The sequence below is a fragment of the Hermetia illucens genome, chromosome 1 (assembly GCF_905115235.1).
Source record: "Hermetia illucens chromosome 1, iHerIll2.2.curated.20191125, whole genome shotgun sequence".
NCBI classification, from domain to species: domain Eukaryota; kingdom Metazoa; phylum Arthropoda; class Insecta; order Diptera; family Stratiomyidae; genus Hermetia; species Hermetia illucens.
The window spans coordinates 6,413,689-6,440,237 of NC_051849.1; the positions used below are offsets into that span (position 1 = coordinate 6,413,689).

Below are 26,549 nucleotides of genomic sequence, written 5' to 3' on the forward strand. Positions count from 1 at the left end.
CAAGTCGGGGATGGTTGAGACCCGTTGCAAACCGATCACGTAACTGACGTTCTAGCATGTCGCCGTCGTAGCCACAATCGCGACTTATGTCTTTTAGCTTGTTCGCGTAAGATTCGAATGACTCATCTTTTTTCCTCACACAATTCCAAAAGTTCGTTAGAGCTTTGAAGCGCGTGGTTTTTCGTTCAAAAAGCTTCATGAATTTTTCCGCAATTTCCGTGTAAGTCAGGTTTTCAAATTTTTTCTTTGCGTCCGCAAATGCAATTTTTAGTTCACGATAGGTTTCCGGCTTTAGACATGATACGAATAATTCTCTTTTCGAACTTATATCATCCGCGATTCCCCACATGTGACACTGGGCTTCAAAATAATCTACGAAAACACTAGCCGTTGTAACGCCATCATATTTCTCACATTTAAAGTTTTTTAGGATGTTTTGTTTTTTTACCTCTGTAGAGATGTTTTCTCTACCAACCGTCACGGTAGCGAAATTTTCAAGAGTTTTTAGAATGGCGGTTTGTTGCTCCGCCTGCACACGTAAAAATTCGGCAAACTGTGTGGCGTCCATATTTAACTCGCGCTCGGAGAAACGAAAAACACGCCCGTCCTCGTCGCCAGTATGTTGTGGAATCATATTTATTTGAAAAAATATTTGACAGTTGAATGTTAATTCACACTATGTATTACATTAAATGGTTAGTTCACACTGTTACAATCTGTCATCAAATCACGGAAATTTTCAAATGCGCCATCTTTTTTACGCGTGATGTGGGGCTTCAAATCCACCACGAATTGCCGTGCAGTCCTGTCCGATTGACAGTTGGTAATTCACCACTTGCATTCACTTGCCCATTGTTGACATCACTGTCAGCTGGCGGAGTATACTCATCGGGGAATTTAAGGGCGCAGTTGTCTCTAAAGAAATAAAATAATGGAGCTGCAGCAAATGGAAGCAGAGGCCCGGGCTGCAGCCCTAAAAGACGTGAAGAACATGCTTCAGCGCCCTGGCCAACTGGAGAAAGTGGAACAGTACAAACATCGAATCGCCCGGAAAAAGGCTTCTGCGGAGGCCCTACTCAAGACAGGTCTTCAGAACCAATTAGACGGCGTCCGGGTTGGCTTAAAGCAGCTTGAGACGTGCTTGGAGGATGTGAAAGATGTGAATATCCGTGTGAAGGACGTCGAAACTTTACTCGCCAACGTCCCTGAGATTTACGACGCCCTCGAGCCTGTGCGGGAGGAGAACACTCGCCATTCCCAGTATGCCACGGCCATGGAAAATCTGAAGCATATTTTCAACGTTCAGTCCAGCGTAAGCAAAACAATGCAATGGATCGAAGAAGATAAGTTACTTCATGCGCATCAAAGCCTTTGTGATCTGGAGAACTCTCGTGACGATTTGCTCTACGAACTGCACAAGCAACCCAAGCAGTACGCCCACGATAAAATTACGTTGAAGCGGCATTTCGAGAAGGTGGAGACCGTGTCTCAGGCCTTGGAACGGAAAATTCGCCTGATATTGAACAGGACATTGAACACAGTGCGCAAGAAGCCAACAGTGATTGTGACCGCGCTGAGAATCATAGAACGTGAGGAAAAGGCTGATCAGTTTGCCCTGCAGCAGCAGAAAAGCACTGGCTTCCTGCCACCCGGACGACCGAAAGAGTGGCGTAAAATGGCTATGGCTGTTCTGAACGAGGCTGTGATTCAAAGAATTGAAGGTTCGAAGCTTGAGGAGCGGGCGGACAGCAAAATGTGGCTGGTCCGTGACTTGGAAATCACAAGACAGTTCATCCTTGAGGATTTACGTGTAGTTAAATCGCTTTGTGTTCCGTGCTTTCCACCGCAATATGATATCTTTAACGAGTACGTCCGCATGTATCACCGAGCACTGTCGACTTATGTGAGTAGCGAGCTCCTCACTTTACACTTTTACATCCTTGATTTCACTCAATTATACGAAACAAAGATTATATTTGGGGGAAAATTCTCTTTTCAGCTTGAAGATCTTGCGCGTTCTGGTCTCGAAGGTAACGAGTACGTCTCACTTCTTTCCTGGGTCAACAACACCTACCCAGGACTCGAATTGATGGCCCATCCCGACCTCAATGTCGATATAATGGCGGTAGCGGGACCGTTGATCAAGCACGAACTGCTGAAATCTCTGGAATCACAATACCTCCGGGACATGGCTAACAATTATCAAGAGTGGATGACAAAGACTGTGGAGACGGAGAAACAAGATTGGCTGAGCGAGACACCGCCCGAACAAGACGATCAGTACTACCACACTTCAGCGCCAGTGATCATCTTCCAGATGATCGATCAGCACTTGCAAGTGACCAACACCATCCACGCAGAGTTAACGTTCAACGCGTTGGTGCTGAGCATACAACAAGTTGAGCGGTTCGGGCAAAATTACAGAGCAGCCGTTGCAGATATCAAGGAACGCCACTTCAAAAACCGCGATCAAGTCAAATTCTTTACGCAACACATCATTACGATTGTGAATAATTGCCAACAAATGATTGAGCTGGCCCAGCAGATGAAACAGCTCTACTGGCCCAAATCAAAGACGGAGCATTACGAGGACTTCGAGCGATTGATTAGTACATTCCACACGATCCGATCTGATTCCATCACGTACTTGCTGGAAGAGGCGTTCCTTGATCTTGACGGTCAATTCAACGATTTGTTTACGGTCAAGTGGCTGACAAGCAGCATGTCAGTGGACACGATTTGCGTCACACTTGAAGACTATTTTCAGGTAAGACACAAGCGATACTTTTCTTTCAGTTGTTTCGGACAGACTTCTCTGGTACGAGACGGACGACAGGCCGAAGAAGTACATTGTGACAGCAAGTGTGCCCCAAGGTTCAGTATTGGGACCACTGCTGTGGAACATAATGTACGACGGAGTGCTTGGCCTACGCGGAGGCAACGCTGATTGGTTTCGCGGACGACCTGGCGGTAGTTGCAATTGCAAAGCATCCCGAGGATGTGGAGCTTTATGCAAATGAAGCCATTCCTACCATAAAGTCATGGTTACGAATGGTCAAGCTAGACCTGCCGGACGAAAAGATGAAGGCGGTCCTCATTACCAACCGCAGGAAGAACAACACGGTTAATATCCCGGTTGGTAATCGTGAGGTCGTCTCAAAATCAATTGTCAAATTCCTGTGGGGGTGATGATCGATGCCAAGCTGAGTTTCAAGGGACACTTGGATTATCCGCGGGAGAAGGCAGCAAATGCTGCTAGCTAGCCTTGCAAGGATGATGCCTAACGTGGAAGGGCCGAAGTATAGTCGCAGGCTACTCATCGCGGAAGTGATGAAAGTCAATCCTGCTATACGCGGCCCCTGTCTGGACGGGAGCGCTGAACTACGCTGTAAACCGGAGGAAGATAAGTTCGGCATACCGGCCAATTGTGCTAAGGGTGTGCAGCGCATTTAGGACGGCGTCGACAGGAGGAGGCAGTGTGTTTCATCGCGGGAATGATCCCTATAGATCTTCTAGCGAGCGAGGCACACTGGCTCTATGAAAAACGGAAGGCAAATCTAGCCGAGGTGAATGCGGATTTCCGAAAAGTCATCAGGAGAGAATTGTGTGGCAAGGGGGTGGGATAACTCCAACAAGGGCCGGTGGACCCATACAGTCTGTTACATAAGAGCGTGGTCACTGTTAAATAATAACAACAATTGATTTTTCGAAAATTCGCAAACTTATTGATAATTTGGTCGTCAATACTCAATGCAAATACCTCAGTAGCAAGTCCAATCTCCTGCATTGTCAATTATGGCCTGGCACCATCGGGGCATACTTTCCACTAGTTTTTCTGCATATTCTACCGGAAAAGACCTCCAAATTTCCCGAATTTGTCGAGAAAGTTGATCAAAATTACATGGCTTGCGTCTGCGAAGCTGCATTTTCATCAGAGCCCACACATTTTCTATGGGATTTGCATCCTGTGACTAAGATGGCCAATCTAAAGTGACAACTTCGTTTTGCGCCTTCCACTCGCTACACGCTCGACTCCGATGTTTCAGATCGTTGTCCTCTTGAAGGATCCAGCTTTCATTTTTCTTGATATATCATTGCTTAGCAGATGGTAACAAAGCCTTTTGATATATTTTATTAATTTTTGCGGCATTTGAATTCTCGGTAAATAAGAACAAAGTACCGAAACCTTTGTTTGAGAAGCACCCCCAAACATGGACCTTGACGGGGTGTTTAACAGTCCGTTGAAGCATCCTACTGGTGGAGGTTGTCCAGGCGTGTTTGATGCTCGGAAATGCCCAGAAGGGGGATTCATCAGAAAAAATTACGTTGCTCCAATCGCGGTCCAAGTTTTCCTTCGCTCATTCCACTCGTTTTTCAACGTGTTTTGCACTCAACATTGGTTTTTCCAAACTACTGCGATATTTCAGTTTATTGGCAAGCAAGTGCCTGCGAATCGTTCCGTAAGATATGTCAACACCTTTTGCTTTCAATTTCACAGCAGCTCCACGTAAAGTCAAAGTTGGATCGTTCGAGAACAATGCGAGAATTTTTTTTTCGCCTTTTTTTGAGACTTTGCTTGCACTTCCGCGATCAGGAAAATCATCAACGTTACTGACCTTTTTATAGCGATTTATCCACTTGCTAACGAACTGCTTCGACTTTCCCATATATTTCGCAGCAGCAGTTTGCGTTAATTTGGGTCCTTTTTCATGCAAATATGGAAAAATTGCCTCAAAGCGAGAGGCGTAAACAGCACTCATTTCGAAAAACCACTCAATTGAAGACTAAATTTGACAGAGAGCTGACTTTTTACAAAAAGCATGAAGGACTGAGGTGCCCTCTATGTCATAAAAAAAGAAACAGGACGCTCTGATTTTGTATCTACGTGTAACAGTGACCACGCTCTTATGTAACAGACTGTACATTGGTTCCGTGTATCGAGAAATGGGTCGACCGAAAGCACGGAGAATTGAATTACCACCTGACATAGTTCCTTACGGGACACGGTGGCTATAGGAAGTACTTGCATCGGTTCGAATTGGACGAGTCTCCCAACTGTCCTGAGTGCGGTGCTACACCCGAGGACCCGGAGTACGTTATGTTCCATTGTCCCAGATTTCTGCAGCAGAAAAGGAGGTTGAACAGCATCTTAGGGGCGGACATCGAGCCTTCCAACCTGGTGGAAGAGATGCTGAAGTCGGAGGAAAGCTGGATGGCGGTAAATGAGGCAGTAGCCGTGGTGCAGACAAAAACTCCTGGAGTTGGATCGAGCTCGGAAGGCGGCGCGACGGAGACGCGACATGGGAGTAGCAAACTAGAGCCTCCTCTGCGAAGAAATACTTCACGGTGGTCCCGCGGGGAGGGGTGGAAGAGTGGGGGTGGTTTTAGCGGGTGCGAATCCCACACACTGACGCAGCTGCGTTTTTCTAAGATTTCCACCTCCATCCATAAAAAAAAAGATCATCAGTATCTATCAGTAGCTCTTATACTACCCTAAAGTTGTCTTGAATATGTCCCAAAAGAAGAAACGCACGCAAAGAGATGGATCAGTATTCCCGACTGCAATGCGCGCCTCCAAGATGTCGAAGTCCATAGCCTCTGCTATAAAGGTTCCCTAAAACGGTAGGGGCGGTCAAAGGGTAGTATAGGTCCCAGGGCGAAATGTGAATTGTTACCTATGATCGAGCATAAAACCTGGGAAACGCCTGCTGAACCAAAAGCAAGAGCTCTACTACCAAAGCCTATCTCCACCTCCATGTGATGATCGCTGCTAGTTCTTTCTTAATGGAAAACTGCAGACGGAGAAGGGTGAAGGCGAGTCTTCTGCGTCTAAAAATGGGACAAATTATATCAACTGGTTCTCCAGGTTGGGGATTGAGTAGGGCTGCCAACTCTACACGGAAAACAAACCGTTGCGAAGCCACAAAAGGAGCCTCGGACTGGATTGGCTATACAGCGACGAACCCGGCAACGACAACGGAATAACGATTTATGCATTTTCTCGTAGAACGTGCGCTCTCTGTAGAGATATGAAGCTGCCAAGCAACTCCGTAAATGTTCAACTCTCTGATACTCTCCCGCGAACCCCGCGAAAATCTTATCGAAAAAGGCGTTCTCCACTAGAATGGTCTGGGATGCCAAGGCAGAGAGGGAGCATCGAAGGCCGAGCCTGACTATATATCTGAGGCTGGGGAAATATCGATAAAGGATGTAACCCCCCCCCCCCCCACCGCAGTGGAGCCGATATTTTTTTTATTTTCATTTCAGTATCAGCTCGCGTGTTGGTCATCCGGTAGGCTGGCGCGTATCCTCTGATTGTTTAATTTTTCAGGATTCAGTGTAGACCCGGGCATCGGAAAGGGCACGTGAATTTTGAAACAATGACACGTGAGAGATCGAAATGCTCAAAGGACCGCCTCCCATATTCCCATGTCGACGGAGTTTCGATATTTGCGGGCGGACTTTCATGATCAATTTGGCCATCTTTTTAGGTTTATGGGCTAGCTTTCCCCTCTTGGTCGTTTTCGGGAACTTAGGATGGTCTTCGGACCACCGCCAATTTTATTTTTGCCATTATGGTTTTCTACTATACAATGCCGGCCTTACATGTGTCAGCCTACTTGTTTTTTAATCGAATACCTTTCTCTTTATTTTCGCGTCGAACAATTTCTGTGTTAGGCCGGACTGCTGGACCTTCTAAAGTTTATTTATATTGAAAAAACTGGCTTCAACGAAAATATTGTAAACCCTCTAGATTTGCCATTTATCTCCAGTTCGCCGTTCAACGCCTGTTTTTCTGCCTCTTTGTCTTATGGCCAACGGTGTTAATCTGAGAAAGACGCTGCTGGACCCGGTGCATTCGATGTGATACAGATTCAGACTACCCTTGCTCTCTCCCACCTATTTTCGCACGCAATAGGCTCGAAACATATCCGCTCTATCGACAAGGTATTAATTGCCGCCTTTTCGTTGGTATAATCTAGATGTCATAGTCAGGTATTTGATAATCGATTTCAGAGTAAAGGTTTAGCTTGAAGAAGAGCCACTACATACATTATAGCGGTCATCCAGTAAACCATGTACTCGAAGTAGGTTTCTTTGTCAGCCAAAAAATGAAACCTGCTATTATCGGCTTTGAAAATATAAGCGAAAGGCTATGCACTCTGTGCTTGCGAGGCAAATTTCGAAATATAAGCCTCAGAGACTGCAGAGTCGGAGAATGATACCTTCTTCAATGCAGTTGAGCGGACCCTGGAAGCCTGTCCCAAGTATGATATCAAAATCATACTTGAAGATTTCAAAAGTCAAGTAGGGATGGAACCCGTATTCAGGCGATACGTTGGCTCCCATAGCTTACATAGGTATACCAATGATAACAGAGTGCGGAATATTCAGTTAGCAGTACCGCACGAAATGGTTATTGGAAGTACCTAGTTTGCGCGGAAAATGGTCCAAAATTTGGTTCAAAGTGTTCCCGTCTGGAGAGACCCACCTATGCTCTCCAGACGGGACCACTTTGAACCAAATTGACCACGTACTGATCCAACACCGCCATCTCTCACCCTTGATGAATGTAAGAACTTATAGGGAACCCAATATATCATAGACTCAGCTCTGGAACCCAATATACCATAGACTCGGATCACTATCTCGTTGGCATGGTGCTCCGAGCTCGAATAAGAACACCACCCCGAATCTCCTCTGACAATCAAGTGAGAGTGAACACTGAAGCCATTCACAACACAGCCCTCCGTAACACTTATAAGGGCGAAATGGATGCCGAAATAATCGCAGATAACAGATGTCCTGGAGAGGAAGCATCAACAAATGGTCTTCACAATGACCCGAAGAACGGTATCATTGACACGGCTAGAACCATACTTGGCCCCAGTCGCAAGAACGGAACGGCTGGTTCGACGATGAATGTAAAGTAGCAACGGAACGGAAGAATGCCGCATACCGGGTAATGTTGAATTCTCAAAGGACGCGGGCACGCGCAGAGACTTATCACAAACTCCGTCGAGCGGAGAAGCGACTTCATCGACGGAAAAAGGAAGCCTGGGAGAACCAACAAGTCTGTGAACTCGAAAAGTACAGGCGCGGACGTTTTACCAACAAGTTAGCAGGATGAAACCTTATACACCTCGATGCTCATCCTGCCGAGACAAAGAGGCAAATCTGATTTCCGACAGAATGGGCATATTGGAGCGATGGGTTGAGTACTTTAATGAGCTACTGAACAACCAGAACATCGGCAAGTTGGAGGTCCCGTCAACTGAAGACGACGGACAAATACTGCCACCACCAAGCTTAGGAGAAACAGTCCGTGCAATTCCTCGGCTTAAAAATCAAAGTCGCCAGGAATCGATGGAATTGCAGCCAAATTGGTTAAATATGGAGTCGACTAAGCGCTTCATCAACTGATGTTCAAAGTATGAGATAGCGAATCAATGCGTGACAACTGACAATGAGGCATTATCATTTCCATACATAAAAAGGGGAGTGATCAGAGAGAGATCAGATTTTTTTCTATGCGGCAAGCGATGGAAAAACTGTTGGAATATAGCCATAAGTTGCACCATTTTTTCATCGACTTTAGAGCTGCCTATGACAGCATAGCCAAGGTAAAACTGTACACGGCCATGAGAGAATTCGGTATCCCAACGAAATTGATAAGATTGACTAGGCTGATCCTGACCAATGTGCGAGGCTAGATAAAACCAGCAGGATCACTCTCGAGACTATTCAACATCAACAACGGTCTTAGACAAGGGGATGCCCTAGTAATTTGCGATGCAGGTGTAAATGCGAGAGACACTATTCTCTTCAATTCCACCCAACTACTGGCCTAAGCCGACGATATCGACATCATGGGAAGAACAACCCGAGATGTACAGTCTGCCTTCATCCAGATCGAGCAGGCGGTGCGATATCTCGCGCTGCACATTAATGAATGCAAGACGAAGTACATGCTGGCAACGTCAATGCCAAAAACCAAAGACCGAACAACATCGAATTGCACTGGTCAAACGGGAAGAATAAAGATAGGAGACTACAACTTTGAGATCGTTGAAAATTTCTCGTATCTAGGGTTGAAAATCACAACCGATAACAACTATGACGATGAAATCCACGCATGGTTGTTGGCTCCCAACGGCTCGAAACGTCTCACCATAGGGTCAAAGCTCTTACTGTACAAGAACCTAGGTTCTTAGCAAAAAGAAATTGCGAACTCTTGGTTGCTTTGGAGAGAAGAATCCTCCGAAGAATTTTTGGCCCTCTACATGAGGATGAACGATTCCATAGCCTACATAACGACGAAATCTATGAGTTATACCACGACCGTCTGGTTGTGAATAAAATCCGGCTCAATAGGTTACGGTGGGCGGGTCACTTAATCCGTATGGATGAGGATGATCCCACCCGGAAAGTCTATAAGGGCAATATCTATAAAAGAAGACGAGGCAAACCCTGCCTGAGATGGAGGGATGGCGTAGGTCAGGACGCCAGGCAGCTTTTAGGGATATCGAATTGGTGGAACTCGGATCTAGACATTTTTTTTGGGAAATGAGGCCCTCCATTTGGTCCGGTCCGGCATCAAGCGCTCCCTCTGCTGCGTGATAATAGCTCTTCTGAGAATTTCATCAACTCAAATCATTGGTCACTACCCTGTAAAGTACCATAAAGGCTACACGACTGCACAAGTTAAGGAATAGTGTTATTGGCTACTTTTTTTTTCATTGATATGTACTGAAAGCTTCACTTATTAACCTCATTTAATTCCCCTTCCTTTCAGGACTACAATCATCTACGACCCAACAATTTTGAATTAGTCATTAACGAAGCGCAACGAATGGTAGCAAAACGTTACATTCGTGCCATGCTCTCAAAACGAATTTCAAAATTGCCCAATGAATGTGAACTGATCGCTCGTAAATCGAAAAAAGAGGCAAAACAAATCAACTGGTTTTTCGAGAAGATCGCACCGAACATATCGAAAAGTGATTCGCCCATCGAACTTATTTCCATCCTGGCAGATTTATTGGTGAGCGACATCGAAATGCTTGTTCTCGACTTGCATACATTACTGGGAAATTACCCGTCTTTGAGTGAGGATCAAATTGTTAGATTATTCTATATTCGGAACGATGTGAAGGCGAGCGAAATACGAGAAAAAGTTCAAGATGCGATGCGATCGAAAAAGCCGATGGTTAGTATTGCAAAACAGGATGAGATATTTAAGGATATTGTATTTAGTGATAAGTTATGGTCATAGATATGTTATATGTTGCATAAAGAAATAGCACGCAGAAAACATTGTATTATTTAAATGCAATTTGATTGATTCATCAAATTTCGACAGCATAACGCAGTTCTCCATTGGCTGATAGCATTGACCCGAGATATTTAAATCGCTCAGTTCGGGGCAGGTTACTGCCATTGCCAAAAATGAGCGATTTAAATATCTCGAGGGGCAGGTTACTGCCATTGCCAGAACTCAGCGATTTAAATATCTTGAGTCAATGCTATCAGCCAATGGAGTGCTGCATAGTGAAATTATTTCACGCATTAGCGCAACCTGGCTGAAGTGGCATTCCACAACTGGTGTTCTTTGTGATCGCCGTATCAGCGCACATCTCAAATCTAAAATTTACTGCAATGTCGTCCATTTGCCGCTCTCTATAGTTCTGAGTGTTGGCCGACTATAAAAGACAATGAACGGCGTCTTGCGGTAATGGAGACGAAGATGTTGCATTGCACTGCTGGCGTGGCACGTTTTGATCACGTCTGAAATGAGAATATCCGCGATCAATATGGGTTTGCACCGATCGTGGAAAAACTGCGAGTGAGGACTTTTCAATGGTGTGGTCACGTAATTCACGCTAACGAGAATTCACTTACCAATATTGGTCTGAACATCGAAGTCAATGGTAAGCAACCAAAAAGTCGGCCGAAACAACGGTGGCTTGATACACTGGATGGGGATTTAAAGGCCTCGCGATTACATCCTGATCAGGCATTTGATAAAATAAAATGAAACCGATCACGACGAGCCCACCCCGCTTGTGAACGGGACAAAGGCTGAAGAAAAAGAAAAAAATGTGAAGAGCGACGAGTGCACGACATCCAGTCCATTGCCCTCTATTTTTTAGAAAGCGATTTAAATAAATCATTTAATAATGATGGGAATTTAGTTGATTTCCTACCGTCTTGTCATTGTGGCATATTGCACGAGTACAGAGCCAACCATAAGGTCAGTTGGGTTTCAACTGACCGACACTGTAAAACCAATCAAATCGACAACTTCGCGATCAGCAGTAGATTTAGGAATTGTCTTCTATATGTACGTGAGAAGACAGGCGCTGGCAATGACCAGGAAAGAAATCACTATTTGATGGTCGTTTACCTTCGTTTGTGTGTTGCGTTCGCCACTTTGCTTAGGTTTTGAGAACTACAACCCACCAAGTTCAGCATCGACCGTTTATATGATTTAGCGATCCCACTCGACATGGGAGAGCAGACGGCGGATAACCTGAATAACCCGCCAGATAATATAAGCCCGTCTGTTGCAGCCAGAAGGGTCGTCGTAAAATTTGGCTGACTGTTGAACTTAGGCAGGCTCTTCCGGTCGTTGCGAGCGATGGATAGCGTGATGCGCTCGAGCTTCGATACCGTTCGAAGTTCCGGCAAGTTCTACGTAGTGCGCCTGGCAAGAAAAGATAACTTGCTTTTGCGCTGGTCAGGGAAGTGAAAGATGCTGCAGAACAGAATGATTTCTGAAGTGTAGACCGAATTATCAAAGAACTTGTATGTGATCGCAAATCTTTCGATGGTCGTTTGAGGTTCTGAAGATGTGGATGGAACACCTCAACAGTGTTTTTTTGCCGTAAGATATCTGGTGAGATTCCTCCTCCTGTGGATAAAACGGCTGTGTGTGTGTGTTTGAGGGGGGGTGGGGCAAGACCTCTGAGCACTCAGACTTCAGTGGTCCATTTTACTCCATTCCCCCATCTAACGGAATATCCCGGATTCGTTTATGTATCGCGAGACTTCCGTTTGTGAATGTGATGCTGCCCCCTGTAGTTGGAGCACATAAGCATAAAAAATCTGATGTCTGATGCGTCCATAGGCAGGGTACTCACATAGAAAATGTTTCGCGGATTCCGCTTCCGCATTACAGGATGGACACGTACATTTTGGATAATTCCTACTCTGAAATTGGCATCTTGGCATAGTAAATTTAGGCCAGCCAGAATGCCCACAATACTTCTGCAAGTCTTCCTGTTTTTCGACAGGATAAACGTTGCAGTATATTTATTTGGTTCTGAAAGGAATCAGCCAATGCTACTGACACTCCAATTGCTGGTTCCGATCCGGGCGTGAGGGAAGCCGAAACTTCTTTTGCTAAGGCATCCGAGATTTCATTTCCCTCTACATCACAATGACAAGATACCCAGAGTAATTCCACCGTATTGAATCTAGAAAAAGAGTTCAATCGATTTCTACATTCCTGAACGATTTTCGAAATGATCAAAATACTTCTCAACGCCCTCAATGCAGCTTGACTATCGCTACAGATTACAATGCGTATGTCCTTCAATCGCTCGTCAATCATCCAGGTTGCCGTCCTTAGGATCGCATACACTTCAGCCTGAAAGGCCTTTCTGTATTGTCTCAAGGGGAAAGCCCACTACTTGTATTTATTCGAGAGGTAGAATCCTACTCCAGAAATATGTCCTGATTTTGAGCCATCGGTGTAGAAGACGTCAGTATATACTGACACGCATTCTTCTGGTTCGTCCCAGTTTTCTCTTCATTTCAAGATGGCATCACATCTTCTACCAAACAGATGTATGGAGATCCGAGAATCAGAAGGTATTGTGAAGACTACATTCAGTTCTCTCAATAACTCTTTCAATGCTCTGTGCCCCCCACGTCCATTGTTTTCCCATAGATCTAATCGAATTTGTCTATAAGCCGCTCTCATTGCAGTGCTCTAAATAAACAAATTCAAGGGCTGAGTAATGCATTCAGAGCTGTGCCGGATGTCATGCCCAGACCCACAGTTCACAGTCGATACCCAGACACACAGTTCTTTGCAGTGTGGCTAGTTTACAGTAAAGACTCTTTTGTTTCACCTTAACCCACTAAGGATCCATAAGTGAACATCCGCCTAATAATAATAACAATCGTTGGCGCAAGAATCCTATTGGATCAGAGCCTTGAAGTGTGTTAGAACACTTCATTCAAGACTGTAGCGGTACGCTACCGAATCCGGTAGGGTATTGTAATCACAATACCCTATAGGAGGCAATGTGGTCAGCACTGCTCTCGCCCCAGATTATTACCCTGATTTGACTCAAGTATTCATTCACAGCTGAGTCGATTGATATCCGACGTCAAAGCACGCTACAAATTCCACTGCCACCAGTGAGATTTGAACCGCGATCTTCCATACGACAGCGTAGTGCTCCAATCACTGAACTATCCGGATACGTTGGATGGTGATCTGAAAACCTCGCGACTGCATCTATATCAAGCCTGTGACAGAACAAAATGGTGCAACCGATCACGACGACTCCATTTCTGAACGGAAAAAAGCCTGAAGAAGAAGATTTGTCCTGAACAGATTCAAGTCCACTCCGCCGTAGCCTGTCCCAAGCCATGATTGAAGAAGGACGAAGGAGCGATAGCTGTAACCTGAATGACTGAAAGAGGCTGTAGCTGCAGTTTTGGCGTTAAGTACACTGATGGCAAATATTGGGGGTCCTACGTCTAGCGGGCGACATCTCATGATGAGTTTGTGGCGCGGCAGGATTCGCAGCATTCGAAATTTATTTCGAATGTTGCGAGCGAATAGATGGCGCGGATCTATCCACTTTGCGTGGCACACCAAGGGAGTGGAAGATCGCAGTAATTATGTTTTTCAGACCTGTCACTGAATTTAATTATTAAGTTGAAAATTGCTAAAGAATATGGAAGTCCTTTTTGAAAATAGAATTTGAGTTGAGTTTACTGTATAGAATTCGCGTTGAGTTTGCTGTATAAAATTCGCATTGAGTTCGCTTAAATATTTCAATAAAAATAATAAGTAATCATAATTACTTAATTGGATTACTTAATTGGTGACCCCGGAACTCGCACCAACAGCATCAACAACTAGGATCCCGAATTCCCAGAACCTGCAAAATTGAAAAACTCAAGCACATCATCATCCCCATCAACAAATCGCAGTCTGCGCAAGCACAATCGCCCAGCAGGCAGCCGCAACAACCGATTGGAGATAAATAAGAGTTCCGCAGCCGCAGCCGCCATCGCTGCCGCAGCCACTTTCGCCGCCGCACTCAACTCCACCATCGCCGACATTGGTGAAGTTTTATTAACGACAAAAATTCGTCCGAACAACACGGCAGAAATAGAACTTCCAAGGACTGAGAAATCCTTCCAAAACATCAGTAGACCGTACGGCAAGCGATTTTCACGCGTTCGCATCTACAGTTGAGTGTGGAGTGCCGTGGTAAACATCACGAAAACGTGTCACATCTCCACATCCCGAGTCGGAGCAGAGGCAAGAAAGAAAAACGCGAGAAAACCTTCTCTACACAGTGTACTGCGCGACACACGTCGGACCCTCACCAGAAGTGGATTTTCACGCGACTTCCCGTACGCACGCCCTCCTGCACAACACCTTTCACGCACCGAACTAGTCATCATTGCCACAACGATCAACAACGGCAACAAACGGACGTCCCCAGCACCGCCAACGCCGCAGCTACAGCCGACAAACAACGAGGAGTTATTCTTAAGAGAAGTTATTATTCATTTATATATAATATATTATTTATTCGGTTAAAAAAAAAAATAGTAATAAAAAAATTGAAATCGCTGCAAGAGACGGCGTGCAGGTGTTTAGCATCGCGAGTCCTCCATTCTCATTGGTGGTGTTTTTGGTCTGCGCTGGATAGCGTCCGCTTCGTTTTTTCTCGTTTCGTGCGTGCATTTGTGGGTGCGGCCTGCCGTGTCGGTGTAAAGTTCACCGCGTTTCAGAATAAACTTACCGCGTTTGCATTTCAATCTCGTACTTTTCGTGAAACAAGATGTCTTTTGACAATAAAGACGCAGCAGGCCCATCGAACCCGCAAGTGACCGCCCTCGCCGTACGCGTTCCTCCGTTTTGGCGGCGGAACCCCGAACTGTGGTTCGTGCATCTGGAAGCACAGTTCCAAATGTCCGGCATCACATCGGACGCGACCCGTTTCAACTACGCGGTGATCGGCCTGGACGAAGAGTCCATACTTCTGGTGTCCGACGTGGTGAAGTCGACATCGTATGTGCAGCTCAAGAGCGAGTTGATCAGGCGCCTGTCGGCAAGCGAGTCGGCAAAATTAGACCACTTGCTGGCAGGTTTAACCTTAGGTGATCGAACTCCCAGCCAATTGCTTCGTGAAATGAGGCAATTGGGTGGGAGTAAGATCGGCGAAGACCTGATCAAGTCGCTCTGGCTGCGTCGGCTCCCGGAGGGCACCCAGGCGATCCTCGCTTGCGTCTCCGGTTCCTTGGAGGAACTGGCAGCGACGGCCGACCAGGTTCAGGAGGTGTACGTACGCCCAACCTTGGCGGCCGTTCAACCACCGTCGGATGAGGTGGGTGAATTGAGGCGCGAGATTGCTGCATTAACAGCCAGTATGGCCGAGATGCGGGCGACGTTGGACGCTCAGCGTTCGGGCGCCAGATCGCGAGCACGCTCGCGGTCTGCCATCCGAAAAGGGCGATCAGGTAGCAGGTCGTCAAGACAGTCCACGGACCCAGGGATTTGCTGGTACCACCGCAGATTCGGGGATAAAGCGACAAGATGTACGCTACCGTGTAGATTCTCTTCTACCGCAAAAAACTAGGTCCGCGGGGGGTTTTGGCGGCGGCCACCCAGAACGCAGCACCACGTCGCCTAACTATTTTTGACCCCCTCAGCAGGCGCAACTACCTCGTCGACACGGGTGCGGAGGTTTCGGTTCTTCCCGTACCCCAGCATCATCAACTTTTCCCTCAACCGCTCAAACTTGCGGCAGCAAATTCCTCCCGCATAAACACGTACGGGTATAGGCAAGTGGACGTGAGTCTTGGCTTGCGTAGGACGTTTTCGTGGCGTTTCATCCTGGCGGATGTCAGCTTCCCCATACTAGGCGCAGACTTCCTGTGTCACTATGGATTGCTGGTGGACTTGCAAAACAAGTCTCTTATAGATTCCACGACCAACCTTAATACGTCGGGACATATGGTATCTCACCCAGGCAATAATCTTTCCGTTCTTTTAGAAGACATTACCGACTCTCGTGTTCGGGCACTTCTCCAAAAGTTCAGCCAGATTACTACCAACTGTAGTCTCTCCAAACCAGTGAAGCACAATGTGCAGCACCACATTATCACTACTGGTTCCCCGATCTTCTCGAAGGTGCGTCCTCTACCATCTCAGAAACTGGCAATTGCACGGAAAGAGTTTGAACAACTCGTTCAACAGGGTATCTGCAGGCCCTCAAACAGCTGTTGGTCTTCCCCACTGCATATGGTCCCTAAGCCAAACGGCGAATGGCGCCCATGTGGGGATTACAGAAGGCTAAATGCACAGACTGTTCCTGACCGATATCCAATTCCACTCATCCACGACTTTGCGCATCACCTCGCGAATTGCCGCATCTTTTCGACCTTGGACTTAACCAAGGCTTATCACCAAATTCCAGTAGCTCCTGAAGACATTCCAAAGACGGCAATATGCACACCCTTTGGACTCTTCGAGTTCACCCGGATGACTTTCGGATTGTGCAACGCGGCGCAAACCTTTCAAAGGTTCATTCACTCAGTCCTGCGAAACCTCGAATTCTGTTTCGTATATTTGGATGATGTTTTGGTCGCTTCTTCCACTGAGTCTGAGCACTTAGCCCATCTCGAGTGCATTTTTCAACGTCTCCTTGAGGCCGGTTTAGTCCTAAACGTTGAGAAATGCAAATTCCATCAACAACAGGTGAGATTCCTCGGCCATTTCATTTCCCCTGAAGGAATACAGCCCGACCCAGACAAGGTGCAAGCAATCACAAGCTTCCCGCGTCCAAAGACAGTGAGGGAGTTGAGGAGGTTCTTGGGCATGCTAAACTTCTACCGTCGTTTCCTGCCCAAGGCCGCCCATCTCCAGTCCATTTTGAACGCGTACTTGTCTGGCCCCAAAACTAAGGACACACGAGAGATCGTGTGGTCTGAAGAGGCTATCTGCGCGTTTGACAAATCTCGTCAACAACTGGCTGACGCTACACTCTTGGCATTCCCTCTGCAAGATGCACCCCTAGCCGTTTTTGTTGATGCCTCTGACATCGCAGTAGGTGCTGCCCTTCACCAAAAGGTGGACCAAGTTTGGCAGCCGTTGAGCTTCTTCTCGAAGCAGTTGAATCCCGCTCAACGGAACTACAGCACCTACGATCGCGAACTGCTCGCCGCATACCTGTCCATCAAATACTTCCGTTTCTCCCTAGAAGGCAGGCCGTTCACAGTGTTCACGGACCATAAGCCTCTCACGTTCGCTTTGAAACAGAAGCCCGACAAAGCGTCCCCTCGTCAGCTTCGACACCTGAGCTTCATAAGCCAGTTTACGTCAGACATCCAGCACGTGTTCGGGAAGGACAACATTGTTGCTGACGCTTTGTCTCGTGTCTCCGAAGTTAACATCCCCGCCTCACTCGATTTCTCGGCTATTGCCAAGGCGCAAGTGGATGACGCAGCACTTCAGAGCCTCAAGTCCAACCCCAAATACAAATTTCGGGAGTTGCCCATCTTCGGCTCAAACCTCTCGCTCTGCTGCGAAGACTCGGAAAAGGGACCTCGGCCATACATTCCGGCCACATTTCGCAAGGAAGTGTTCCACGCAGTTCACGACTTGGCGCACCCCGGCATCAGGACAACAAACCGGTTAGTCACCGGAAAATACTTCTGGCCCTCCATGAACAAGGATATTAATTCCTGGGCCAGAGAGTGCATCGCATGCCAAAAATGTAAGGTCTCCAGGCATGTTAGGAAAGAAGTGGGCTCATTCCCCCGCACTACCAAGCGTTTCCACACCATACACCTCGACATTATAGGGCCTTTGCGAGACTCGCATGGTTATAAGTATTGCCTCACAATCATCGACAGGTTCACGCGGTGGCCTGAGGCAATACCTCTGAAAGACATCACGGCGCAATCATGTGCTGAAGCCCTCTGTCGAGAGTGGATACCTCGCTTTGGCGTCCCTGCAGTGGTCATCACTGACCAGGGAATGCAATTTGAGTCCACCCTTTTCTCCGAGTTAGGCAAACTCCTTGGTTTTAAACGCCAGCGGACTACGGCATACCACCCACAATCCAATGGGATGTTGGAACGTTGGCACCGGACGCTGAAAGCCGCCATTATGGCACGCGACGACCCGTCCTGGACGCAAGTCTTGCCTCTCGTCCTACTCGGCCTTCGTACAACCCGCCGAGAGGAATTTGCTGCCAGCCCCGCGGAGCTGGTTTACGGGGAGAACCCAAGACTCCCAAGCGATCCGGTCTTCGACAAGAGATCGGGTCTCACGGAGTCGGGGTTGGTGCGTCTGCTGAGGGACAATCTCCGGCGCATCAAGGCGACACCACCCACTCGACACTCGTCCATACCTGCTTGTTCGCCCAAGGAACTGGACACATGCACGCATGTGCTGATCAGGACGGATGCCGTCCGGAAGCCGCTGCAGCCTCCATATGAGGGCCCGTACCGCGTTCTCGAGCGGGGAGAACATTTCTTCCAGCTCGAGATCGGTGGTCACAAAAAGGCGGTCTCTTTGTCCAGGCTGAAACCCGCGTGCGCCCCGAAGCAACGTCGTGTCCGCTTTGTGGATTAACGGCGAACGAAGTTCGGGGATCAGTCGCTGAAACCCCCTAGGTTTCATCTGGGGGCGGAGTGATGTGGCGCGGCAGGATTCGCAGCATTCGAAATTTATTTCGAATGTTGCGAGCGAATAGATGGCGCGGATCTATCCACTTTGCGTGGCACACCAAGGGAGTGGAAGATCGCAGTAATTATGTTTTTCAGACCTGTCACTGAATTTAATTATTAAGTTGAAAATTGCTAAAGAATATGGAAGTCCTTTTTGAAAATAGAATTTGAGTTGAGTTTACTGTATAGAATTCGCGTTGAGTTTGCTGTATAAAATTCGCATTGAGTTCGCTTAAATATTTCAATAAAAATAATAAGTAATCATAATTACTTAATTGGATTACTTAAAGTTCAATGCAGTCTGTCGACGATGTAACGTTGCGGAAATCCAACGCATTGTGCGTAAATGCATTCACCTATCCACCCCCCAAAAAAAGTCAACACAATTGTTTGCGTACGAAGAAGACATTAGCATCATATCTCGAAAACTGATCGACGCAGAGGGACTTCTGGATACTCTTGACACTACTGCAAAAGATCCTGGATTGCACATTAATATGGACAAAACCAAAATAATAAGGCCTAGACCGGATACCGGTTGTTACGCCGTTGATGATGAAAACCAAAATAATGATACAATCAAGAATAAGGATGCCAGCTCATTGGAGCATCAACGAAGGGGACGTCAACATCGAATTCGTAGACAGCCTTATATACCTGGATAGCAGCCTGTCAAAGCACGCCAATGAGACGGACGACGTCAAGCGATGAAAACAGTTAGAGAATAAGACTCTCTCGGTCTCGGTCTTTCTCATAATGAAATCAAAGCATGTACACAGAAATATGAAGCCCCGCATATATAAAGCCATCATACGACCAGTACTATTCTATAGGTGCGTTTGTAAGATTGGAGGACGCGGTCGCGTGACCGAGATGATTAGAGGACAGCGATTTAGCGGCTAGCGCCCGACGTCGGACTGTAGTATCACGATGATGATGATGAGATTTCAAGTTGATACTCTATAATCTGATGGCGAAGTCGTTGCACGTCTGGACAAGGTTCTTTTTTCACGAACAGGTTATTAATCTGTTGTACAGTGAACTTCAGGATTAGCTAACATCAGCTCAGTGAATTTTGCTGGCGTCGTTAGGATATCAAAGTCTTCACATTCTCAATCATCTCAGAGTAAAATTAATAATAAAAGGAGTAAAAATAATAATAATAATAATTCCGCCGAAGCCGGTCCCAAGCCCGGTTGTGAAAGGAGGAGGGATAGATAGCTTCAGTCTGAATGGCTGTACGCCACCGTAGCGTCTCAGGGGGTAGGTGAGGAAAGTGCAGGTACTTTGCAGTCTTGCAGATTACTCACTAAGGAAGCTATCTCAACACTTGGCAGCTAGGGATAAAATGCACCACCAAAAATGAGAAGAAAGAGAAATTTGAGGTCCGGTACGGATAGCGGGCGGGAGTCGTCTGACTTGGTGACTGGGTCGGGCTCTCGTAATGGACAGCACGGCGTCGAAACCGCTAGTCGTGGGGCGGTTCGACGTCTAGACGCCACGACGACCAGGAGCGCAGTTCCGCCTGCTGCAGCTGTTTCGCCACAATCTGTGGCGACCACTTCAGCCGGTTCGCGTAGGAAGCGGATGAAATGGACTAAATATTATAAATGAACCTCTTCATCGTCTGCTCCTACTACGAAATAACGGCGGGGCGGGTACAACATCTTACCGCCCCTTGTTGCACCAGAGATTCGTCGAGCGTTTCCCGCAATTCGCGCACGTGACGGTGCAGCGAGTCGCAGACCAGTACCGCTTTATTACTCGCAGCGACAGAATCCCGGCCACCATCAGGGAACGTGTTCGACTTGAAGTCATCGGGGAAACTGGTGACCGAGAGTCGATGGGGGCAGAGGCGGCGGCATCAACAACACCACGCCGCACTGCAGGTAACAGTTTCAGTACTCGCCGAAGCACTCTTCTCCACCGTCCAGTTGAGGTTTCCGCTGAGGTTCGAAATGAATTCCAAAGAGCGTGTATAGAATTCTCGGATATGGATCCTTTGCATAGACCAGGTATTCCCAGGCTCTATGCATCTTCAGCAACTCCGGGAATTCTATCTCAAATCAATGATGAGATTGCATCTCGACTGTGTGCTGATATGTCGCTGCTGCAACTACAATCACTTGTGTATTGTGGTGCAGTTGCGGCTATCAGATTGCACCGTCAGAAGATTCGCTTTCGTGTTATTGGTTTGAGTGACAGAAGAGATCCACCATGGAAAATTCGTCTGGAACGTCGGCGGGACTCACTAGGGCAGGACATTACTAGACTGATTCAGATCAGCACTGGTAGTGCCAGCCGACGGGTGAGAAATAAAGTGCAGAGAGTTTACCGGAACTATGCCATCCCCTGTGAGACACCCGTTGTTGAAATTCTGGACACACTAAAACAGAAACTTTTTGTCATATGCAGTCGGTTACGACGGTATGGCGAAAGTTATTCCAGACGTGTCCAGAATGCAACATACGCGAGGAACCAGCGGAGCTTTTTCAGATCTCTCAACGAATCCCAACAGAGCGCCCAGACAATACAGTTCTTAGTGACGAAAGCGAAAGAGTATTGGGGTGGACTTTGGGGGTTACCTGCCCAGCATGCTGAGCATGCTGAGTGGATCACCGCCGAAGGCACCCGCCATGTCAATACACCTGGCATGAATTTTGCGGATGTTACCGAAGAGGAAGTTCGATGAGCCATAAGCAAAACAACTATGTCCAAATTCCGAATGCATCACTCAAAGTCTGCCGTGGAGCGGGTGATCCTGCCTCGTGACATCGGAGGTAGGGGAGTGGTTGACGTGGCGGCACAACATCATCGCCAAGTCGACTCGCTGCGCGCTTATTTTTACAGCAAAGGCGAGTCCCTTGCATGCGGCTGTCTGTAAGGCAGACTGTGGACTGACTCCACTTAACTTGAAGGATCGATCTTTCAATCCTCTGAGTGGGGTGAAGTCGGACCAAGAGCGGATCGAGGAATGGAAGTCGAAGGCAATGCACGGTAAACACGTGAATTGTCTTTGGCAGGCATTTGTCGAACAGATGGCTGTGTGCTGGGGAGCTCTTTGCTGAGACGGACGGGGTTCATGTGTGCCATTCAGGACGACGTGGTCGCCACCCGAGCTTATTAAAAGCTCATCATGAAAGGACGGGTGGAGAACGATCAGTGCAGAATTTGTCGTTCGGCGTTAGAGACGTTGGACCATCTCATTTCTGGCTGTACTGTTATGGCACCGGTGCAATACCAGGCATAATGTTGTATGTAAGATTATACATCAAAACCTTGCATACAAGCATGGGCTGATCACGGGAACATGCCCGGTTTACCGATATGAGCTGCAAGCAGTACTTGATAGTTCTGCTTACAGCATGTATTGGGACCGGCAAGTTCTGACTGATCGCCACACCGCACACAACAAGCCTGACGTACTGTTAGTTGACAAGACGGGTCGCTCCGCGTATATTATTGATGTTGCTATCCCCCATAATAGCAACATTGAACGGAAATACGTGGAGAATAAGGTGAACTATAAGCCATTGGCTTGTGAAATCAAAGAAATTTGGCGTCTCGAGCGGGTGGTTGTAGTTCCCATAATATTGTCAGCTACAGGTATTGTACCTAAATCTCTCACGGCTTCCCTTGATGTCCTGGGACTTTCGCATAGTCTGGTTCAAACCATGCAGAAGTACACCATTCTGCATACGTGCTCGATGTTGCGGGGAGTACTCGACGGATTCTCCCACTGACCTACCACCGGCCACCACCACCAGTGCCCCTTTAGTTTTTAAGTAGGTAGGATCGTCCGAGCCTAAATGCTTGGCTTGGTGCTAGTATTAGGTAAAATCCGGCATCTGCCGAGATTGTGATAGCTCGGAACATAATAATAATAATCGTTGGCGCAACAATCCATATTGGATCAGGGCCTTGAAGTATGTTAGAGCACTTCATTCCGAAGGCAGAAACGGTTCACTACAGTATACTGTAGGAGGCAATATGGTCAACATTGTGCTCGCCCGGGATTATTACTCTGATTTGACTCAGGTACTCATTCACAGCTGAGTCGACTGGTATCCGACGTCAAATCACGATACAAATCCCACTGCCACCAGTGAGATTTGAACCGCGACCTTCCGTACGATAATTAATGCTTTAACAAATTGTTTTCACTTTTGAATTTTGATGAGATGATGAGAGTCTGGTGATAATTGAACTAAGGAAAAAGTGGCTGTTCGCTGTTCGGGTGAATCGTTTAGTTACTGATCTCTAAAATAGAATCGAAGTGAAGATAAATACCAAAAAGTCAAGGCGTTCAGTTCAACGGGTGACAGTATCCTTCCTATCTACTTCTATGAACAGAATTTTGAATCGATTGGGTTGCAAAGTTCGAGCTTACAGCAGTATTCAAATTGAACCCATTCAGTGTCCTTTCTACATTTGTCACGTTTTTGGGTTCAATACGGTTAGTAATATTCTTGAAACCGAAAATTCACCATATTTGTCCCACTGTATCCATACAACTACTTAGTTCGTTGAGGGAACTATTGCAGCGAACGTCAGACGAGTGAATGTCGTACCGTGTCGTCATTGTGCGATATGATCGTGTTTGCGTGCGACGTACGGATGTGTTGGGTATTTTTTGACGACAGAGCAAAGTGAAAAATTCCTGTTGACTTTTGTTACGCAAATTTCGCAGCGCTTTCGCGCAAAAACCGCCTAAAGACATTTTCTCGGGCGCCGTAACAGCGGAGCCTTTTGATTTCAAAGGCGGAACGTGCAGAATTGTAGGGCGACGCGAAAGTCGACGAGAAGTCCGTGGCAGCGAGCAACGGGATCTCATCCACGACGTCAACGACAGACGACAAAGCATTTGCAGTGCAAGCAGCGGTTCTGATCCCGTGAGGCGAGATTGAGTCGATAATTAGTGTTTTGGGTCGCGTAGGAAGGCAAGGCTAGAGGCGTAGAAACCACGCGGGTTGAACGTTTTCGTGGCAACCGCCAGACTCGCTGTTGCCATCCCCAATGTGGGGCTCCTGCGATTCGCGATCAAAGTCTGTTGGGAATCCAAGACCACTTCTGTCAAGTTGCCCTCACCTTTCGCCAGAAAAGGCCAGGGCTGCTGTCGAGCTGAAGTCGCGGTTCGCGGCCGTGGAGGTTGCCTTCACCGAGCCGCAGTCAACGTCATTGTATTACTCGTCGGTTAGTCACTTGCTCTTGTCGAGTTTTGTTGGTTTATCGGGCGCCGCCAGTGGTAGCTTCAGCGCGTTGCTGCTTGAAGCCGCCCACGTGGGACGCAACCATTTGATGGAACAATTATGAACCAAGAGCCTCAAAATGCAGCTTTAACGCAGATCAGTTATTTGGTGAACAATCTGACGAAGAAAAACTTTGTTTCGAATAGCCGACAGTTATCCCAGGTGAGTTTGGTGTATGGAAGTTGCATATAGTGTGTGTTGTCTGAAAGGTGCTTGTGGAGCAGTAGGAGCGGGACGGGCATAGGACGGTTGACGGAGAGCCGTTGACAGCAGCTGGCGGAGCGTACTAGAGCCAGACAGTGAGTAATGTGAGGACGGGAACATCTTGTGAGTGCTGAATTTGAATGTCATTGCCTGGATGGTAAGGGAAATGAGAAAGTTATTCGCAAGTATCTCCGTCCAACGTAGGTTTCCTTGGATATTTTATCCATTAAACGGGGATGCAATGGGTTCATGTTCCATTCACATGTGGTCTTTCATCTTCTCGACTGTTGTTTACAATCTCAGTATGTGCCCCGTGTCTTGAAAGTTTAAAATCGAGGTCACCCGAGTGAAAATCCCTGAGTTGGCGCAATATGCTTGGGATTTACTTTTATTCTAAATCAACACTTGTTGCGCTTCAGCTAGTAAACATGGACAAATTATGGAGTCTTTGTTTATGGGGAACTGTCATGGACATTACAGCTTTCCCTTTTTATATTTCTGACATGAATTAGTTTGTTCTATGCTCTCTGAAGTGAATTCACGGAATCATAGTCCAACGCCAGTTATTAGCCTTAACTATGTTGGACTTCTCCCACTGTATGCGAATTCACCGAGTGAACTATGTTGAACTTTCTTCGACTTTCGTTCAATATTTAACGCTCGGCCCCGCATAAAAGAATCTTAATGAAAGTGCGATTGTGTTGATTTGACGTTTTGAATTGCGCTGTCATGTCATGTTTTCCGCTATATCATCGCCTATGGATTGTGTTTCCCTTCAATCTAACCTGAATACTCTGGTTTCGTTGGTGCTCGACTAATGGCTTAGCGCTAAACATCAGAAAGTGTCACTCTATGTGCTACTCCCTAAAATCCTCACCCACTTCTTTCTCCTATTCTCTTAACGGACATTCCTTATCCTGCTTAAATTCCACTCAAAACCTCGGAGTCACTTTCGACAATAAGCTCCGCTGTGACATCCATTGCCTCGATGTCATCTATCGAGCAGCAAAATTGTCAGGCTTTATACTTCGCTCCTCCTCTGATTTTGACTCCATCCAACCCTCCTTAGCTCTCTTCAATTCCTTCGTGAGGAATACCCTCGAATATTGCTCCGTGATCTGGTCACCCTCCCGTAACTGTGATTGTCTTGCCCTTGAAAATGTGCAACGTAAATTCACCCGTCTCCTCTTCTTTAAGAAAAGCTTCCCTCGTGTGGATTACCCCTCCCGCCTCCGCTTTCTGAACCTTCCCTTCCTACAACAGCGTAGATCCTCTCTGGATCTATGCACATTCTTTAAACTTTTTTCGGGTCTGATGGACTGCTCCGCCGCTGACGAGATCACCTGCCGTCCTGTCTTATAATACACGTAACGCAGACATTTTCAACGTGCTCTTCGCAGAGCTCGAAGTCGATTGCTAGGCTTTGCCGAAATTATAATGCAGAACAGCTTGGTCCTTTTAACTTCCCTATTTTAAGTAGTTTTAAACGTAGGATAAGTTTTTTGCTTTCTCCTCCTTCTGAGGACAATAATTAATTGGAATTTACTCTGTTTGTTGTCCGTTAAATGAATAAATAAATAAATGTTGGTGGAAGGAGTGTCTTAAGTTTGTATAGTTGACTCTGGTGCCGGTTAAGTTTTGACAGCAAATTTCACGATCTTGAGCCAGATGAGTGACAACTTTGCAAGTGTATTAGGTCCAACAGGAGCCCTAACGATGTTGGACTTAAGATACCTTCTTTTTCTTCAGCCTTTGTCCCGTTCACAAACGGGGTCGGCTCGTCGTGATCGGCTTCGCCATTTGGCTCTATCGAATGCCTGATCTGGGTGCAATCTCGAGGCTTTCAAATCATCATCCAGCGTATCAAGCCACCGTTGCTTAGGTCTGCCTTTTAGTCGTTTACCATCGACTTCGATGTTCAGACCAATCTTTGCAAGTGAATTCTCCTTTGCACGAATTGCGTGACCATACCATCGAAGACGCCTCTCTCGCAACTTTTCCACGATCGGTGCAACCCCATAACGATCGCGGATATCCTCATTTCGGATGTGATCTAAACGTGTGACGCCACTAGTCCAACGTAGCAACTTCGTCTCCATTACC

General features: G+C 46.9%; 2 protein-coding genes across 2 annotated transcripts in view; both read left to right on the plus strand.

The window, feature by feature from the left end:
• The first annotated feature begins 848 nt into the window (after positions 1-848).
• Positions 849-10,315, plus strand: LOC119661485 (exocyst complex component 3). The gene is made up of 3 exons (XM_038070849.1): positions 849-1,903; positions 2,000-2,767; positions 9,797-10,315. The coding sequence occupies exons 1-3, from the start codon at positions 932-934 to the stop codon at positions 10,274-10,276; spliced, it is 2,220 nt and encodes a 739-aa protein (XP_037926777.1). The 5' UTR covers positions 849-931; the 3' UTR covers positions 10,277-10,315.
• A 13,249-nt stretch (positions 10,316-23,564) lies between these two features.
• Positions 23,565-26,549, plus strand: part of LOC119661456 (CCR4-NOT transcription complex subunit 1) — a 49,788-nt gene continuing 46,803 nt past the window's right edge. Inside the window, exon 1 of the mRNA XM_038070812.1 lies at positions 23,565-24,404. Coding sequence (XP_037926740.1) covers positions 24,303-24,404 — 102 coding nt within the window. The 5' untranslated portion in view covers positions 23,565-24,302. The remainder of the gene's footprint in view (positions 24,405-26,549) is intronic.

Excerpts from the sequence above, each read along its gene's own strand:
- LOC119661485 (XM_038070849.1), top strand. The coding sequence starts at position 932 with ATGGAGCTGCAGCAAATGGAAGCAGAGGCCCGGGCTGCAGCCCTAAAA. Across the intron at positions 1,904-1,999 it reads ACCGAGCACTGTCGACTTAT|CTTGAAGATCTTGCGCGTTC; the intron begins GTGAGTAGCGAG and ends TTCTCTTTTCAG. Across the intron at positions 2,768-9,796 it reads CACTTGAAGACTATTTTCAG|GACTACAATCATCTACGACC; the intron begins GTAAGACACAAG and ends CCTTCCTTTCAG.